This window comes from Carassius gibelio, chromosome B13 (assembly GCF_023724105.1).
Source record: "Carassius gibelio isolate Cgi1373 ecotype wild population from Czech Republic chromosome B13, carGib1.2-hapl.c, whole genome shotgun sequence".
In the NCBI taxonomy this organism is placed as follows: Eukaryota; Metazoa; Chordata; class Actinopteri; order Cypriniformes; family Cyprinidae; genus Carassius; species Carassius gibelio.
The window spans coordinates 6,316,342-6,335,471 of record NC_068408.1 but is presented as its reverse complement, the minus strand read 5'-3'; the positions used below and the strand labels follow the sequence as shown (position 1 = coordinate 6,335,471).

The window sequence follows — 19,130 nt, the reverse complement described above, 5'->3', positions numbered from 1 at the left end:
TGAATGTGGATTGTTTTAAATACAGAGCCCCAAATATTTTCTATTACAATTCTGTGTTGAAAGGCATGACAGTAGCCAATAATCAATTTTTATGTGACTTATTAAAACCATTAAAACATACTTTTATTTTGAAGTAGTGTACAGGAAGTCTTGCGCTACTTCCGAGATCACGTTGACAAACACACACGTGTGTGCCCAGCAGCATGGATCTTAACAAGTGGTGCAATTTAAAGTCCGAACCGAGTTTAAAACATTTGACAGAGGCAGGGTTCGGTGTCCCGAAGGAAAAGCAGCGCGTGCCCGTGCAGGAGCTGGTGAAGGCGCACATTGAATCATTCGACCAGGCAGTTACTGATGGATTATGTCGGGTTGTGGAGGTGAGGTGCACACACACAAACACACGTGTTTATATACCCGTGTCAGTTCTCTGCATACACTTGACAAATGCATTGCAAGTGCAAGTGCTGCCCAATAAACAAGTAAAATATCTCTGTTTTCAGGCCATTCCTCCTGTGGAGTTCATGTACAAGGGAGACAGGATCAGTCTGTCGTTCGTGGAGGCCATCATTCACACTCCAGCGGTCTCTAAAGGAGGAATCAGCAGTGACCTGCGGGTCTTCCCTGCTGAATGCAGAGGCAGGCGCTGTACTTACAGAGGAAAGCTAGTGGTAAGTCTGACCATTAAGCCATTAAATATAAGTAAGTTCGTGCGTGCGTTTGCGCACAAGCATGTAGTAAAAACAGGTCCACACAAATATTTACCAAATCCATATTTGTGTATTTCACATTCATAAATGCATGTGATGCATGCAAATATACACACGTGTTCATGTGAAATTATATAAGAATTTATTGAATATTTCACTTGCATCAATCATATAGTGCTGTAGATTTTGCAAGCTTTTTATTTGTTATATAACACTGGTAACAAATCTATTGTTCAAGCTATTAAACGTTGAAACCATATTAAGTAATCATAGTAACTTAGTGGTTAAACATAAATAGTTTTTAAAAAGATATGTAATATTTAAATTGTGTTCAATCACTTCTTGATATCCAGTCTGATTCCTAAAACAGAGCCAGCTAACAACATCTGTGTTTTTTGTGCTTGTGTGTGTGTGAGAGAGAGCATGTTTATGTGGTTAATGAGGACACAGATGTGTATAATGACATGGTTATGACATAGGTATTACAATGAGGTGGTGGTTTATGAGGACCTTTTCAGTGTAATTCAAAAGGCTTATAAATCATTCAGAATTAGTTTTTTTGAAAATCCAAAAATGCAAGAATTTTCCCGTGAGGGGTAGGTTTAGGTGTAGTGTTGGGGTAGGGCAATAGATAATACAGTTTGTACAGAATAAAAACCATTACGCCTATGGAGAGTCCCTATAAACCACATATACCAACGTTAGTGTGTCTGTATGTTTTTCACAGGCAGACGTGAGTTGGTCTATTAATGGCATTCCCAAAGGAATTATCAAACAGTCTCTGGGTAATGTGCCGATCATGGTCAAATCAAAACTCTGCAACCTTCATGGTCTCTCACCCAAAGAACTCATCGAGCATCACGAAGAAGCTGAGGTAAAACACACAACTATCATATGGTTTTCTCCTGGATAAAATGACACTTAATCTTGCTTTACTTGTAGGAAATGGGGGGCTATTTCATCGTTAATGGCATAGAGAAGGTGATTCGTCTTCTGATCATGCCGAGGAGGAACTATCCCATCGCAGTGTCAAGACCAAAGTTTAAGAGCAGAGGACAGGGCTACACTCAGTACGGTGAGTGCTGCATCTCTTCCACACTGAATAAATCAATATGATTTAATAAATATACATATTGACTTGGGCGTTAACTGTGTGCAGCTATTTCAATGCGCTGTGTAAGAGGCGAACACACAGCCATTAATATGAATCTTCACTACCTGGACAATGGTACGGTGATGGTGAATTTCATTTACCGAAAGGAGCTGTTCTTTCTTCCCTTGGGCTTTGCACTGAAGGTAAAAGGAAGTTCTTTTCTCTCATAAGCTTCTGCAGGTGTTTCTTTTGTGATAGTGGCCAGCTGACTGTACATTATCCTGTGTTACTTAAGTATTATTTATATAATATTTTAGTATTAATATTTTAATTGGCTTCCTTTTTTAGTTATATAAGTAAATGTTTGTATTTACCTGTTTGTTCAGATTCTAATTTTATTTTGATTACTGAATTATATATTTTTTTTAATTGATTAAAAATCTTAAGTTTTAGTTCTGATTAATAATACTGTTTATTACACTGCAACCTTCCAAAATAAATTTATGATCATGATGAATTGATTAGTTTTTTTTCTATTTTTATTATGTTAGAAGTAGGTGGCATGGAATCAAGGACAGTTTAGCAGTCATTATACAAAAAAGTAACCACCTCGACTGACCAATCAGAATGAAGGTTTTCTGAGAGCAGTGTAATATTTAGGCAGTTTTTGTCTAGTGTACATCTGAAATGTCTTTTTATAACCTTTTGTTAATAGTGTACCCTGTATAATTCAGAAATCACCATAAAAATAGCTTTGATGCTGGCATGGTGTTAAAAAGCGAATGAATAAATAAATATTTAGGCACTGGTGCATAATTACTTCTAAATGTAATGTTTCATATTAAAATGTCTTTCTTCTGCCAAGGCTCTAGTGGACTTCTCCGATTACCAGATCTACCAGGAGCTGATTAAAGGTCGAGAGGAAAACTCCTTCTACAAAAGCTGTGTCTCAGAAATGCTGCGTATGGTCATGGAGCAGGGCTGCATGACTAAAGCCAAGGTGCTTAATTACCTGGGCGAGCGTTTCCGGGTCAAACTCAACCTCCCAGACTGGTTCACTCATGAGCAGTGTGCTCACTTCCTGTTAGAGTAAGTACAAGGTGTTACTGATCATGATTCAATATATATATATATATATATATATACACAGGTCCTTCTAAAAAAATTTGCATATTGTAAAAAAGTTTATTATTTTCCATAATGTAATGATAAAAATTAAACTTTCATATATTTTAGATTCATTGCACACCAACTGAAATATTTCAGGTCTTTTATTGTTTTAATACTGATGATTTTGGCATACAGCTCATGAAAACCCAAAATTCCTATCTCAAAAAAATAGCATATTTCATCCGACCAATAAAAGAAAAGTGTTTTTAATACAAAAAAAAGTCAACCTTCAAATAATTATGTTCAGTTATGCACTCAATACTTGGTCGGAAATCCTTTTGCAGAAATGACTGCTTCAATGCGGCGTGGCATGGAGGCAATCAGCCTGTGGCACTGCTGAGGTGTTATGGAGGCCCAGGATGCTTCAATAGCAGCCTTAAGCTCATCGTGAGTGTTGGGTCTTGTGTCTCTCAACTTTCTCTTCACAATATCCCACAGATTCTCTATGGGGTTCAGGTCAGGAGAGTTGGCAGGCCAATTGAGCACAGTAATACCATGGTCAGTAAACCATTTACCAGTGGTTTTGGCACTGTGAGCAAGTGTCAGGTCGTGCTGAAAAACTAAATCTTCATCTCCATAAAGCTTTTCAGCAGATGGAAGCATGAAGTGCTCCAAAATCTCCTGATAACTAGCTGCATTGACCCTGCCCTTGATAAAACACAGTGGACCAACACCAGCAGCTGACATGGCACCCCAGACCATCACTGACTGTGGGTACTTGACACTGGACTTCAGGTATTTTGGCATTTCCTTCTCCCCAGTCTTCCTCCAGACTCTGGCACCTTGATTTCCGAATGACATGCAAAATTTGCTTTCATCCGAAAAAAGTACTTTGGATCACTGAGCAACAGTCCAGTGCTGCTTCTCTGTAGCCCATTTCCTGCACACACCTGTGCACGGTATGTTTCTACTCCAGACTCAGTCCACTGCTTCGCAGGTCCCCCAAGGTCTGGAATCGGTCCTTCTCCACAATCTTCCTCAGGGTCCGGTCACCTCTTCCCATTGTGCAGTGTTTTTTGCCCCACATTTTTCCTTCCCACAGACTTCCCACTGAGGTGCCTTGATACAGCACTCTGGGAACAGGCTATTCGTTCAGAAATTTCTTACTGTGTCTTACCCTCTCGCTTGAGGGTGTCAATGATGGCCTTCTGGACAGCAGTCAGGTCTGCAGTCTTACCCACGATTGCAGTTTTGAGTAATGAACCAGGCTGGGAGTTTTTAAAAGCCTCAGGAATCATTTGCAGGTGTTTAGAGTTAATTAGTTGATTCAGATGATTAGGTTAATAGCTCGTTTAGAGAACCTTTTCATGATATGCTAATTTTTTGAGATAGGAATTTTGGGTTTTCATGAGCTGTATGCCAAAATCATCAGTATTAAAACAATAAAAGACCTTTAAATATTTCAGTTGGTGTGCAATGAATCTAAAATATATGAAAGTTTAATTTTTATCATTACATTATGGAAAATAATGAACTTTTTCACAATATGCTAATTTTTTGAGAAGGACCTGTGTGTGTGTGTGTGTATATATATATATATATATATATATATATATATATATATATATATATATATATATATATATATATATATAGATATAGATATAGATATAGAGAGAGAGAGAGATGTGTTGGAGGTAAATCTTTGAAATATGCCAAAAAAGTAATATTTGATGATCATCATTATTTATATAAAAACAATCTAAAATTATTTGACTCTTTTCTTTGATCTGTTTGCAGTGAATGTCTGTGTATTCACCTGAAGTCAGATGTGGAGAAGTTCTACATGTTGTGTCTGATGACACGGAAGCTCTTCGGCTTTGCCAAGCAGGAGTGTATGGAGGAAAACCCGGACAGTCTGATGTTCCAAGAGGTTCTGACACCAGGCCAGCTCTACCTCATGTTCCTAAAAGTAAGATCAGTGTTATTATTTGTTCATCTGTGTGTGTCAAGCGCAAACGTGTCAATACTTATTTTCATATACACCTATTCCAAATTTTGAGGTGGGGGGGGGGGGGGGGGGTTTATGCTCACCAGTCCTGCATTAATTTATTTTTTGTACATTTTAAAATGTAATTTATTTCTGTTATGAAAATGAAATGGTTTTTTTTTTTTTTTTTTTTTCATTTATTAGCGTCTCTACTACAAATTTTGAGCAAAAATAAATCCTGACTTAAAAATAGTACCAACCCCCAAATTCTGTGTCGTGGGTGTATAGACTGCTGCAAGTACATAATGTAGAATAGATAAAACCATTTGCTGCTTCAAGATGGCTTTTTTTGTGTGCAATGATTTTCCAAAGCTGTTCTGAATGCTCTTTAGGAGAAAATGGCAGGCTGGTTGGTATCGGTAAAACTGTCATTGGACAAGAGAAGTCAGAGACTGGGAGGACTGACTGCAGATAGTATGACCAAACTCTTCAACACGGGAACAGATCTCACCAGAGCCTTTGAGTATCTGTTAGCCACAGGAAACCTCCAGTCTAAGACCGGTATGACACTGGCATTACAGCTAATAGAGTCGCAGAGCTGAAGTGCATTCATAATATAACATTTGTCTTTTTAACCTCAGGTCTGGGCATGCTGCAGGACACCGGACTGTGTGTCGTGGCAGATAAGCTGAACTTCATCCGTTACCTGTCTCATTTCCGCTGCGTGCACAGAGGAGCCGCCTTCGCTAAGATGAGGACCACATCTGTGAGGAAGCTGCTGCCCGAGTCCTGGGGTTTCCTGTGCCCCGTTCATACACCGGACGGAGAACCGTGCGGCCTTATGAACCACCTGACAGCCCACTGCGAGATTGTGGCCCCGATGTACCCCACAACAACTCTGCCTGCCCTGCTCTGCTCTCTGGGTAAACAACATATTCAAGATATTTAATTTTTAAACAAGACCATCAGTTTAATCCAGTAATTGTAAAATGCTTATAATTAAGGCTGCATGACAAATCCAAATGAATCCATAAGCACAATATGAACTGTACAAACTGTAATGTAAAAAAAAAATATATATATATATATATATATATATATATATATATATATATATATATATATATATATATTAGGGATGTCAACGATTAATCGATGATCGATTAATTGTCGATAAGAGATGCAATCGATTAAGGCTATCGATGGTCGGTTAACCGATTCAATGTTGGGCTGCGTGCGGCTCATGCGCACTCAACACGTGCGAGCGGCTGTGAGTGACGGTGACGATATATAAAAGCATCATCATTCATTCACAATGTACAAATTAAGCTTTTAATGTGATTTAAACTTTAAAGTACATTAAAATAGAAACAACATAAAAGTTCTCCAACATTAAATGCAATAGAAATGTAGTTACTAATCATTTCATCAGATAACTGTTTTATATCGTGCGCTTTGCAGGGCTGCGGGACACAGTGACAGGACAGGTAGTCTATTCATTCCTACAACTTGTTAATTCATTCCTACGAATTATTAATGTGGCAATTGTCCATGTTTCATTAATTTTGTTCCCTAAATAACCCATGATTTAAGTGAAATAAGGGAACAAATTAATAAATCGAACGAATTCTTAATTCATGAAATCTTTAATTTCCCTTCCCATGTTTACCACAGTAAGAGATGCGAAAACAGTTATTAAAAGCGAAAGATAATAAAATAAACATGGGAAATTAGAGGGTTAGACTATGAAGATTTAGGAAAAGAAACGATGCCTAAATATACTGAATTTGTGGAAATTCGTGACCAACCGGCAAACCAGAACAAAGCCGCGTAAATGAAGACTATGGGGTCCAAAAGCATGGTCGCGAGCTAACATTTTCCAGTTAACCTATTATTCCTCTAATAAACAAAGCTTTTATACCACACTTGTCATAATCAGATCTTATCATTTCTAAATAAATAGCTAATTGCTGGATTCAAAACAGCGATTAATAGGCGCTGTGACCGACAGATTCCTGGAGCATTCACTGCTGTCACTAAACGGTGACGCCGAGCATCGTTCACAAGTTTCTGCATGGACCTGACTAGGGCACAGGTTCTAAGCCCTGGGACAAAATGGGATGCTTTAAGGAAAATTTATAGCCTACTAAGTAATAGGCCCAACATAAAAATAACAATTTGTTTTCATGTTTTTTTTTTTTTTTTTTTTAAATAGGCAAAGCGAAATATATCCGACTTAAATAGGCTAATTAAGATTAACGGATTTAAAACAGAAGTGTGGGCGCTCCATAAGTTCACAAAAAAAAAAAAAAAAAAAAGGATGACAACGCATTCTGTTTGTTTGCTTTATTTTACAAGAGCACAAATCTTCTGTTTTTATTGTGAGTGTGCACAAATGAAAGTAAACACTTCTGCGGAAAATATATATATATATTTAATGTCTCAGCTGTTTCGATCGCCCCGGAGCCTGCTGCACACGTATTCTAGCGATTCAAACTTACATCGCAGTCTGTTCATTATCAAAATAAAATGTCAACTAAACATTAAAAGGTTACACTGGTCAGTTTAAATAGACCGTAGTATACCGGTCCTCTCTGCTGTTCCAAGGACGTTTTTGTTCATATGAAGAGGATCATCTTTTCCGTCTATATGCGAATGCGTGTTAAGTACAAGCCTAGTTTACATTATAAATAATAGTTTAACATTCAAATACATTGCGAATATGGAAACATTTCGATTTGTGCCGAATGAGACATGAGCAATAACCTCCAAATAGCCAAAGCCGCGCTCGCTCATCCTCGTCTGCACGCATGCACTGTCACGATCTAATGCGCTGTATGCCGGATTTTTAAAAATCGGACATTTTCTAGGACAGAATCCAGCAGGATCAAATTAATGTGAGCAACTGTGTTTTGGTGCAGCAGCGCCGATGTAGTTCACTTAATGTGCAGCGCAGTCACACGCGCTCCACATTTCGGATAATTTTATACAATAATGTCAGTTGAAAACATTGCAATTGTGCTTTAAAACACAACAACGAGCACCACAAAACCATTTAAAGATGCGCGTTCAGCGTTCTCCGTGCGGGATTGGAAACTGTCAACAAAGTAAAATGACCTCAAAAGTATGGCGCGCTCTCTTCATTTTATCAAATGATCATAATCGCATCTATTCATTTTATAATCCTGCTACTAGCATTTTATTCAGACTAAAACCTCTTTAATTCAAGTGAGAAAGCGTTTTGTGTGTGTGTGTGTGTGTGTGTGGCTTTTGCACATCCTGTCATACCGCTGACTGCGTGCCTGCAATAGACGCATTTTGCAGTATTATGGTTAACGATTAATCGATTAATTGATCGTTAATTTAAACGACGATCGATCATGGAAATAATCGAAATTTGACATCCCTAATATATATATATATATATATATATATATATATATATATATATATATATATATATGTATATATATATATGTATGTATGTATGTGTGTGTGTGTGTACATTTGGCAATGTAAAATATGGCAACCTTCTTCCTAAACATGTAATGAGAGGAACTTATAAACCGGCTTTTGGCAACAAAACAGAAGCTTTAAGGCCTCCTGCAGTTCTCTGAAATAAGTTTGATGAAGTAATGTTTAAAAATGTAATAAATTAAGACGGCTATTTATATTGGTATTGTAATCTTGCAGTTGTACTATTAAAAAATAATAATAATAATCACTCTTAAATACTTTTAGCTTTAAATGAAATTTAAAGAATTTTAAACCATGACCCTAATTCTGCAGTCCTACCTATTAATTGTATGTTTACTATTAAAACTGTTTTCCTCCATCACCAGGTGTAACTGCGGCAGACGGGAGCCCCGGTCAGCCGTATTCAGACTGTTATCCTGTCATACTGGACGGAGCCATGATTGGCTGGGTGGAAAAAGAAGTGGCACCATCAGTCATCGAATCTCTTCGCAGATTTAAGGTGGGTAATATATATATTTTTTTTTCTGTAGTTTAATTATCCTTGATCAACCTCAAAGTTATGCTGATAGTTCTGATATAATAATTATAATATATAATATAAATCTGAACATTTGTGTCACCTGCAGGTGCTGGGAGAGAAGAAGATTCCGCCCTGGACTGAGATCGTTTTGGTTCCTCAGACGGGTAAAGCCAGCTTGTACCCAGGCCTCTATCTGTTCACGACACCCTGTCGCATGGTGCGGCCCGTCCGGAACCTCGGCCTGGGCAAACAGGAGCTTATTGGCACCTTTGAACAGGTGATTTGTGAAAGTTTTTCTAACTCCAGTTACCCCAGTTAATCAGTAGAACAAAGCAGTTGGCATGACAGACTTCTGCAGAAGATAATAAAAATTCCCATATACTCTCTTTGATCACTTCTGACTGTTTTATATTTTACTGGAGCTTTTAAACTCGGCTTCAGATTCTTATGTGCTAAAAATTTGTCCATATGGGAACCTATAAATCTGTAAAGCCAGACATACTGTGAGACAGCAGGTTGTTAATCAGTGCTTTTGATAAAGCCATCAGTCTGCATTATTTTATTAAAAATAGTTTGGCAGCAGAATTCCTGGTGGAAAAACTTCTTTACCCATGATTCTGCAAAGATATTCATCAATCAGAGAATCAAAATGAGCAAATCTTGCCAAAAGTCTTTAGCACACACTCACTCCCATCATGCACTGCAAATTGCATAAGTCCTACACTTTCAAACTACCTAAATGCATTAAACAAAAAATATATCTTTCAACATCTTTCAAATTGTTCTATTTTTTGTTTTTTTGTTCATTTCACATTGATTCATGGGATTATATATATCTTTTGTCATGAAAGCCTTTAAGTACAGTTTTGCATTTAGTTTTCTGCATCCCTTGGATGTTTCTTTGTGTTCAGGTGTATCTGAACGTGGGCATCTTCGAGGAAGAGCTGGAGCAGGGAGTGACAACACATCAAGAGCTGTTTCCTCACAGCATGTTGAGTGTGGTGGCAGAATTCATCCCGTTTTCTGATCACAATCAGAGCCCCAGGAACATGTACCAGTGCCAGATGAGTAAGAACACCATGTCCTTCATCCTTTTCTGATGTGTCTTAATGAATTCTATCAAGACATGTCAATTAAGACATCATCCTGTCATAGGTAAACAGACTATGGGCTTCCCGCTGCATTCATACCAGGAACGTTCAGACAATAAACTGTACCGTCTGCAGACCCCTCAGAGTCCTCTGGTCAGACCTGCGATGTACGATCACTACGACATTGATAATTACCCTATTGGCACAAACGCGATAGTGGCTGTCATTTCTTACACTGGCTACGATATGGAAGACGCTATGGTAAGCATAACTTCCATGATTATGCTTGCTCCAAAACATTCTTTTGCGTATGTTTTTGTTTAGTGTTTTCTTTTTTTATCAGATTGTCAATAAGTCTTCATGGGAGCGTGGCTTTGCTCATGGTTCAGTTTATAAGACTGAGCTCATAGACCTGTCCGAAAAGGTCAAAGGTGAAGACAGCATCGTGTTTGGGGTGAAGCCAGGTGACCCCAAAGTAATGGACAAGCTGGATGCAGACGGATTGCCGTTTATTGGCTCCACGCTGAAGTATGGAGACCCTTACTACAGCTACATCAATCTCAATACCGGCCAGAGCTATGTGACCTTCTTCAAGTAAGACATTAACAATAAAGTAATATAGAAAATAATGTTTAATTGGCTTTTATTTATGGAAGCGTGTTTCACCCACTAAATAAAAATACAACAAGGTAATTTTTTCTTAGAATTCTGACTTTTTTTCTTAAAATTATTTATTTTCATTTTATTATTTCTACTTTTTAATAGGAAGCTTAATTATCTAATTTTATGTAATTCTGTTATTTACAAAACTGTTTTTTTTTTTAAACAAAAAATTCAGTTTTAATAGTTTTAGTTAAATAATAACACTACCTATGTGTGACGAAAAAGAAACATTTTAGTTAGACATTTATTTAAATGCATTATAGTAAACTATTGTTGTACAATTCTGTTTTAGTTGCTCATAAAGGAGTGCATTAACAATGTGTGTCTTGAGATTGATTCGTACTGTTCTAATTTTGTTCTTGAAAATACTGTAATAAAAAACAAGATTAACACTTAATTTGGCAAAGTACTGAGCACATTTTAAGCGCTTTATTTTATTTTTTTTACTCCATTATAAAATTTTTCATTCAAAAATATGAAGTATTCTAATTGTAAATGCAATTGTCACCAGTTAACAAGTCAATGTACAAAGCTTCAGTCTACTTAAAACGGGATTTATTATTTTTACGTTTAGTGGTGTAGATTTTCTTGATTTCTGAAGCTCTGTTTTTCCGCAGGTATCAGGAGAGCTGTGTGGTGGACAACATCAAGGTGTGCAGCAATGACACCGGCACTGGCCGCTTCAAACGTGTTTGCATCACAGCCCGTATTCCCAGAAACCCCACCATCGGAGACAAGTTCGCCAGCAGACACGGTCAGAAGGGAATCCTGAGCCGCCTGTGGCCTGCGGAGGACATGCCCTTCACCGAGAGCGGCATGTGTCCGGACATCCTGTTCAACCCGCACGGCTTCCCCTCCAGAATGACCATCGGGATGCTCATCGAGAGCATGGCTGGAAAATCCGCAGCCCTCCACGGCCTGTGTCACGACGCCACCCCATTCAAGTTCTCTGAGGAGAGTTCTGCGCTCGAGCACTTCGGCGAAATGCTGAAAGCAGCAGGATACAACTACTACGGCACGGAGCGCCTCTACTCTGGCATCAGCGGCTTGGAGCTCGAGGCGGACATCTTCATCGGGGTGGTTTACTACCAGCGCCTGCGTCACATGGTCTCCGACAAATTCCAGGTCAGAACTACGGGAGCGAGAGATAAAGTGACCAATCAGCCGCTGGGAGGGAGGAACGTTCAGGGAGGAATCCGGTTCGGAGAGATGGAACGAGACGCTCTGCTGGCTCACGGGACATCGTTCCTGCTCCACGACCGGCTGTTTAATTGCTCCGATCGTTCTGTGGCACAGGTTTGCATGGACTGCGGTAGCCTGCTGTCACCGCTTCTGGAAAAGCCTCCTCCTTATTGGTCAAATACACGCCATCGGAAAACCATCTGCTTGCTGTGCAACAAGAGCGACTCTATTGAGACTGTGTCCGTTCCTTATGTGTTTAGATACTTCGTAGCAGAGCTTGCGGCAATGAACATCAAAATCAAATTAGACGTCAAGTAAAATTCTTTATATCTTTCTTAGCATAGATGGAAAACCAAGTGCCTGAGCATATCATCTTGAGTGTTTAGATCTCATTCGTATCATTAAACAATGGACTGGTGAGCAGTGCCACCGTTTTCTATCAATCACAGGATTCATGTGGACTGTTTAAACTTGTCAAGAACATGTATAGGAACTCGAGTCATAATTTACTTGCTCATAATTACTAAAAATACTATATAGTGAATGATGAATTTCCAATTGATGCCAACCTTTTTTTTTTTTCTTTGCACATAAAGATCAATAAACAGAAACGGGATGAATACATGACATCTTAATTTTAGTTTTATTTGTTTTTTTGACCAACCTTTTAAGGTACCAAAGAAATTAAATATGCAAGCTTTATATATATATATATATATATATATATATATATATATATATATATATATATATAAATTTCACGCAATCATGAAAATACGCAAAGACATACATCACCCATGATTAATTCATAATTCATTCCACAATTTAAATGATTTTTAAAGTATTGGCAAATATTAAAATTTCTAGTAACATTTCGCTTGAGCAATTCCAGTAATTTGGTATTTTAATAATGCATTTATAATATGAACATAAGAGGCATGCAATACAGTTTAATGTTCCTTGAACAGAGCTGTATAGCTAATGTCCTGTTCAATAAACTTAAAACTGAATTAAAAAGGGCATTTGCATAATCACCGTTACATGATGTTTTGTAGTTAGTCTATTGATCAAATTAGACATCCACTTAGGAGAAAGAATATTTAGTAGTCGAACATTCAGATTGTCATTTGGCTGGTTATGTGGCCACTGTAAGAGAGGACAAGTTTAGGTAAACATCAACTCAGTTCAAGTAGAACATCGTTCAGATTCAGTACACTAGGAACAGTGTAGTCTGGAGTCACAGAGCCCTGTGGGAGAGATTTACAGTCTCTGTTTATCCACACGGTGGCCCGCACTCTTGAATTAATGCCTCCCTGGATGTCTGTGCTGAGAGAATCTCCCACCATGATGCAATCCTTCGGCCGGACTCCCGCAGACTCGAAGCAGTGAGTAAAGATTGAGAGCGCAGGTTTCTGCTCAGGATGATCTCCTCCGACCACCACCAAACTAAAGAGGCCCTCACATCTCACCGCTTCGATCTTCTCCCACTGCGTCTGAGTATCGCCGTTGGTGAGCAGAAGCAGTTTGTAGTTCTTCCGCAGTTCCTCCAGGAGGGATCGAACCTCAGGAGTAAGAGTCAACACCTGTAATCGTGTGTTCTTCCATGTGTCGTAGCAGCTATTGGCCAGAGCCGGATCAGGATCGGTGCCCTGCGTCTCCTGTAGGGCTTCATACCAGTGATGGATCCTCACATCATCTATTGTTTTTCCTTCTGACGGGTCGAACGATTCGCGGAGAAGCTTTCGCAAAAAGCGATGACAGATGTCTTTGATGTGGCTTTCCTGTACATGCATTGAGTTCAGCAGCTCACACACCTAAAGAAAGAACACAGTGTAGATCTACATCAGGTTGGATTCAAAAAATATCTCCAAATATTTTTGGAGAACAATGTTATAGTATTACCAGTGTATGTGTTAAAAAACATGGCAATATCATGGCACTTTGATTTAAGAGTATTACAAAGAACACAATTACATTTTCATTATGTGTGTTGAAAAACCATGGTAATATTAAGGTACTTTTATACATTCTTTATGTCCAATAATACCATGGCATGTGTTCAAAATCATGGTAATACATTGGTATTTCCATATATGCTTCAAAGTTTGTCAGACAATATCATACGTGCCGCCGAAACTATAGTAATACCACGGTAATGTCAACAGTTATTTTAAATGTTCGTTTAAGCGTTTTTCTTATTTATTTAACGTAACCTTCTCAATGGCAATTCGTCCTGCGCCGGCTGTATCGACCAGCGTGTTATCCAAGTCAAATATAATCGATGAAACTCCTCGACTTTCCATCATATTCCACATCCACGTACGATATTAACAACACATCCGGACACGCAGAACTCCGGCTACTGACGTCAGGCAGGTGTTGTGACGCAACGACACATTGCATTCTGGGAGATGTAGTTCCCGAGGAAAAGCACGGGGATTTATGACAGGTTTGTACATGACATGAAGTTTTTACATGCCGAGATTGCTAGACCAGTCTAAAACTTCCAATTTCTTCATTTTTGACCAAGTAACTGTAAAATGATCAAATAAAATATTTCACTGAAAAAAAAATCTTATTCTTATTAGTCCTGTAGTAATATTATCTATCTATCTATGTTGGTAATCTCATGTGATCAATATGCATTAGCCTGATTTATTAAAAACTATTAATATTAAAATGGCAATTGTATTTGTGAAATGTATTTTTAAAAGCTGCATTTTGCAACAGAAGCTTAAGCATGTTATATTAACATTTTACAGATCTTTCTAGCAGTACCACAGCAATGCAGCACACCACACAGTAATCAAGACGATCTGAGCAGCAGCTGAATGCAGGAATACGTGCGAGCTGGCAGCTATGAATCGAGGTTACGTGAAACTCTTAACTCCTATGCTTTGCTCTCAATAAACATGACATTTTTCAGGTTCTTATCAGATTAAATGTGCTGGTCTTTGAGAAACTGTGTGAACTTATGTCTAAGGTTTCATCTCATGTTGTTGTACGTGTAAAAAGTACAGTCTTCAGGAAACAATGTGACGATTTACTGTAGGCCTAATTATACAGTTGAAATCTAGCCATAGATACAAATAAAAGAGTTCACAAAGGCTGCACAAATGCACTTTTCCTATTAAAAAAGGAAGCTTAAAATCGAGAAATACTGTTAAATATTTAAATATAGGCTATTACTTTTCTCATTTTTAAACATGAATAGGCTATAGCCTACATGTTTACAACCAGCAAATAGGGCCTATTGTTTTCGTTCACTAGTACATTTAATTCCAAAATGGAAAAGGGTATAGCTCATTACTATACACTATTTGGCATTAATTTATGTACACGAGTAATTTATAAGGCAAGCAAATGACATGCACTTACAATCATGGCCACATGAGGGCCTCCGGTCACTACTGAGTGCACTGAAAATCAAACACATCACTGAAACATGACCTTTCACGACCAAAGACTGAAACGTTTGGTTCCTTTAGTTATTGGAATGAATTAACACTAAAACAAAGCACCTGGTCACCACAACACCTGTATAACATGCGGCCATATAGTATTTTTGTAATAAATCCACCTTTGAGGACAACACCATAGAGGTTGAAAATGTATAACCCGTAGAGTAAATCAACTGGGAAATGTGCACACCTATGAAAAGTTACTGTACCACATTAGATGTGCTAATTGCACATTGTCACACAATTATTGCCTACTTTCAAAACCACGGAATGTTCACTGAGAGGAGCAAGAAATTACCCATCATTCCATTTATCAGCATTTTCTTAGTGCAAACTCACCTCAGATAACCCTGCTGTGATTCTTCCTTCTTTACACTCAGCACGCACACACCTTAAGGGCTCTTCACTCACCATGAGGAACACTTACAGTTTTCATAGTAAGCTTTTGTGGTTTGATACTTCTTTAAAAAAGGCTGCATACAGGGGAAACCGCAGCAGCACTCCTGGATGCATTAACCGCCTTTCTTTACATACAGTGGCCCCAAAAATTATTTCTAAAACCTGAGCCACGAAGCATGAATTTCATTGTATTACATATTAAACTGCAAACCAAAGTGCTGTTTTTTTTTCAAAGTAGGACAAGTACAGCATACTTTTTCAACAAACCATCTCACAAAAAAAAAAATACATTACACATTTGTTAGGTTATAGATCATGATGTACTGTTCAGTTAGGTTATAGATCATGATGTACTGTTCAGATTGAAGACAAAAGGTATTAGGAAACTTTCTGGTTGTGAAAGAGTTACCTTATTAATCTGTGTTACTCAGCATATGACTTCATAAATCACTTCAAAAGTCAAAATAGCTCATAAAGGTGAAGCGAGTTCAGAGAAAAGGTTTAATTCTACCACTTTTATTAGTTAGGATCTGTATTTAAAACATGCATGTATTATGACAAAAAAAAAAAAAAGTGAGCCGATCTGTTATCTGTTGCTGATTACTGTGCAGCTTGCATGTAGAGGAAGACATTGAGAGCAGTTAGCGTATCCAGAGGAAGTGTCATGTGTTGTTACTTTAAGCACTAAAATGACACTTGAGATGACACTTCTCACTCCCTCTCTGTCGGATCTCGCATTATGTAACCTTGCGTGCACTTGCACCTGGCCCAGCGCCAAACGTTGACACGCAAAAATGTGTGACTGCATTCTGCTCTCATTCTAAGCACGATCAGAAATTGGAGCATTTCTCACGCATGCAGATTCTGCTCATAGCACGGATGCCAGTCTCTGTTCGAACAATTCCTGGTCATGTAACGTTCCTTCCAAAAACACGTTCTGTAAACAGAAGTTTCAGGGAGTGGAAGTGTGAGAGAGTTAGTGAGTGTGCTGATGCCTACCAAAACAAACACTGCAGCAATCACAGCAACAAATCTCAGCTCACTGATTCAGACTCATCCTTCTGATGGATGCATTGTTAGAAGCAATAATAGAAATTTGAATAGAAATTTAAAAAATAATAATTGTAATTAAATGCAATTTCAAATACTTTAAACAATAGTTATGTGCAATGTTATTTTGACTAAGAATTGCACTCCATTTTTTTATTAATTAATTGATTTGGATTCAATTATTAGACATTTCCGAACCAAATATCAGAAAGATGTTATTTTATTATGCAATTTAAACTACTGTAGTAAGCAGTGTTAATTTGGTATAATTTCAATAATATTATATTTTAGTACAACTGCAATAATATTATAGTTTTTATTAAAATTTAGAATTAATTTGTATATTTTCTGTTTTATTTTAATTTTAGTAATTTATTTGCTTTAGACATTTATTTGAGTTGTTTTATATAAAAAGATCTATATAGTATTTTTTATTATTTTTTTTATTTAATTTCAGCATTTAGCTAAACTAAATCAAAATTAAATATGTTACCTCAATAACCAGACATGAAATGAAAACATGAAATGTTGCCTTGCCAACTAAACTAAATGAAACAAACATTTTTCATGATTCCAAGTATGATTCCAATGCTTTATGGTTTTAGTTTTAGTTAACTATAATACAGTAACCTTTTATAAATAATAACATAAGAATAACAATTGGAAATCTTGCATTTCATTTTCGTTGCTCTTTTGTAATTTTTATATTCATAATTTCAATCATAGGCATCTTTAAGAAATGTCTATTTGTACACACAAAACTGCAATATAATAATAGAATTAGTTATAATTGGTGATTAAACCTTTTTAAGGAATTGCATATTTACCTTTAAGTACCAAGAGTTTTTTTTAAAGGTGGCATAATATACTGTATTAATCTGAAGTAATTTGTTTTATGAATTTTGCACTCAATTGCATTGTGTTCTATGGTTAACAGAAATGACCATACAATTAAAGGACAATCTCCAGGAAGAAAATTAGCAGCTTTTTTTATTTATATATATATTTTTTTACAGTATAATAAAATTTGCATAACACATTTAATTTGGAATTTTTACTAGCCAAAATTGGCATATAAATGGCTTGCCATGTGTTGAAGTGCATGAGAAATGACACTGGAAACCTTGTAGCTGCTCTTCTCCATAGGCACACAGCGCTCTGTTTTGCGTTTCAGCTCAGTGGGTGGTCAGGTCTCCAGTCACACGCGATCTCTGTGTTCAGCACAAGCCTCCCCCACAGACAGCACGGCGTTCGGGTCACCTTCTGTTTAAATAGCTCAGATAACACCTGCACAACAACACATCCAGCAAGTGCACGAGGGTGCGGATCCTTTATTCTTACAGTTTTACATGAATATATTTTTCACGAGAAAAGCAAATGGCATAATTGGATGTTCTTGTGGAGGGAGTGTTCAATAAACAGCATAGTGTAAATTTAATTTAAAAACAAGGCTAAAGCAACACTCATTACATTAGCAACCTGACTGTCAACGGCAGTAGTGGCACTTATAGTGACACAATGTGTCATTTATGTAACACAAGATCTGCTGATATTGCTTCATTTTTAGCACCTTACACAAACACACTCTGTGGTTTGGAAAAGAAAACTCAGCGTACTTCCACACCTGCTTTCAACCATGCACCGTATTCAGCAGGGAAATGTTTCCTTGGTTCACACCACTATGACTCTGTGGAATCAGTGAGTCAAAACTTGTATTGCCAAATTGAAATCATTAAATTGCATTGCTGAAATGTTGCGGTACTGTTAGCAATAAATCAATATGATTAAGAGTGACATCATCAGAGATGAAACTGAGTTACAAAAAAAAAAAAAAAAAGAGCAAAAAAAACATTCTTATTATTTACCTTCACTGAAAGTGGCAAATTTGCTTTCATTTTATAATTACAGTAGACATTTAGTCAACACATCCATGAGATGATCAAGTTGTGCTGACAGGTTTTTTTTGTGTTTTTTTTTTTCATCAAATGTTACACCAACATAAATTAATAGTAGCTACTGTCTGGCAATATCAGTGGTAGAGCATTGCGTTAGCAGCCCTGGGAACACACATAAATAAATAAATAAATAAATAAATAAATAAATAAATAAAATATAACCTGAATGCACTGTATTATATTAAGATGCTATATAAATTCTTACATTTATGATCAAAGCTCTGCTGTTTTTATTTTGGGGGCAAAACATATAATTTAACGCAATACATATTTGAGAGAGAACACAAACATTCCTCAAAACCCTGATTCATTATCCTGATTCATATTTGATATTCAAATTTTAACATGTTTTTTTTTTAAACAATCATGTATGTATGGAGCTCCGCACATGACATGCAGGAAAAAATAGAAATACTAATTTGTTCCCTCACT

General features: G+C 37.2%; 2 protein-coding genes across 2 annotated transcripts; one reads left to right on the top strand and one right to left on the bottom strand.

Moving 5' to 3' along the window:
• The first annotated feature begins 154 nt into the window (after positions 1-154).
• polr1b (RNA polymerase I subunit B) lies at positions 155-12,468 on the top strand. The gene is made up of 15 exons (XM_052572631.1): positions 155-377; positions 501-668; positions 1,435-1,581; positions 1,650-1,782; positions 1,867-2,003; positions 2,666-2,889; positions 4,711-4,882; positions 5,293-5,461; positions 5,542-5,823; positions 8,743-8,876; positions 9,004-9,174; positions 9,809-9,965; positions 10,053-10,249; positions 10,332-10,582; positions 11,269-12,468. The coding sequence occupies exons 1-15, from the start codon at positions 204-206 to the stop codon at positions 12,149-12,151; spliced, it is 3,399 nt and encodes a 1,132-aa protein (XP_052428591.1). The 5' UTR covers positions 155-203; the 3' UTR covers positions 12,152-12,468.
• A 176-nt stretch (positions 12,469-12,644) lies between these two features.
• Positions 12,645-14,212, bottom strand: nanp (N-acetylneuraminic acid phosphatase). The gene is made up of 2 exons (XM_052572646.1): positions 14,047-14,212; positions 12,645-13,647 (listed from the first exon to the last, which is right to left on the bottom strand). Exons 1-2 carry the CDS (start codon positions 14,146-14,148, stop codon positions 13,009-13,011), a joined length of 741 nt encoding a protein of 246 aa, XP_052428606.1. The 5' UTR covers positions 14,149-14,212; the 3' UTR covers positions 12,645-13,008.
• Between the last annotated feature and the right edge of the window lie 4,918 nt (positions 14,213-19,130).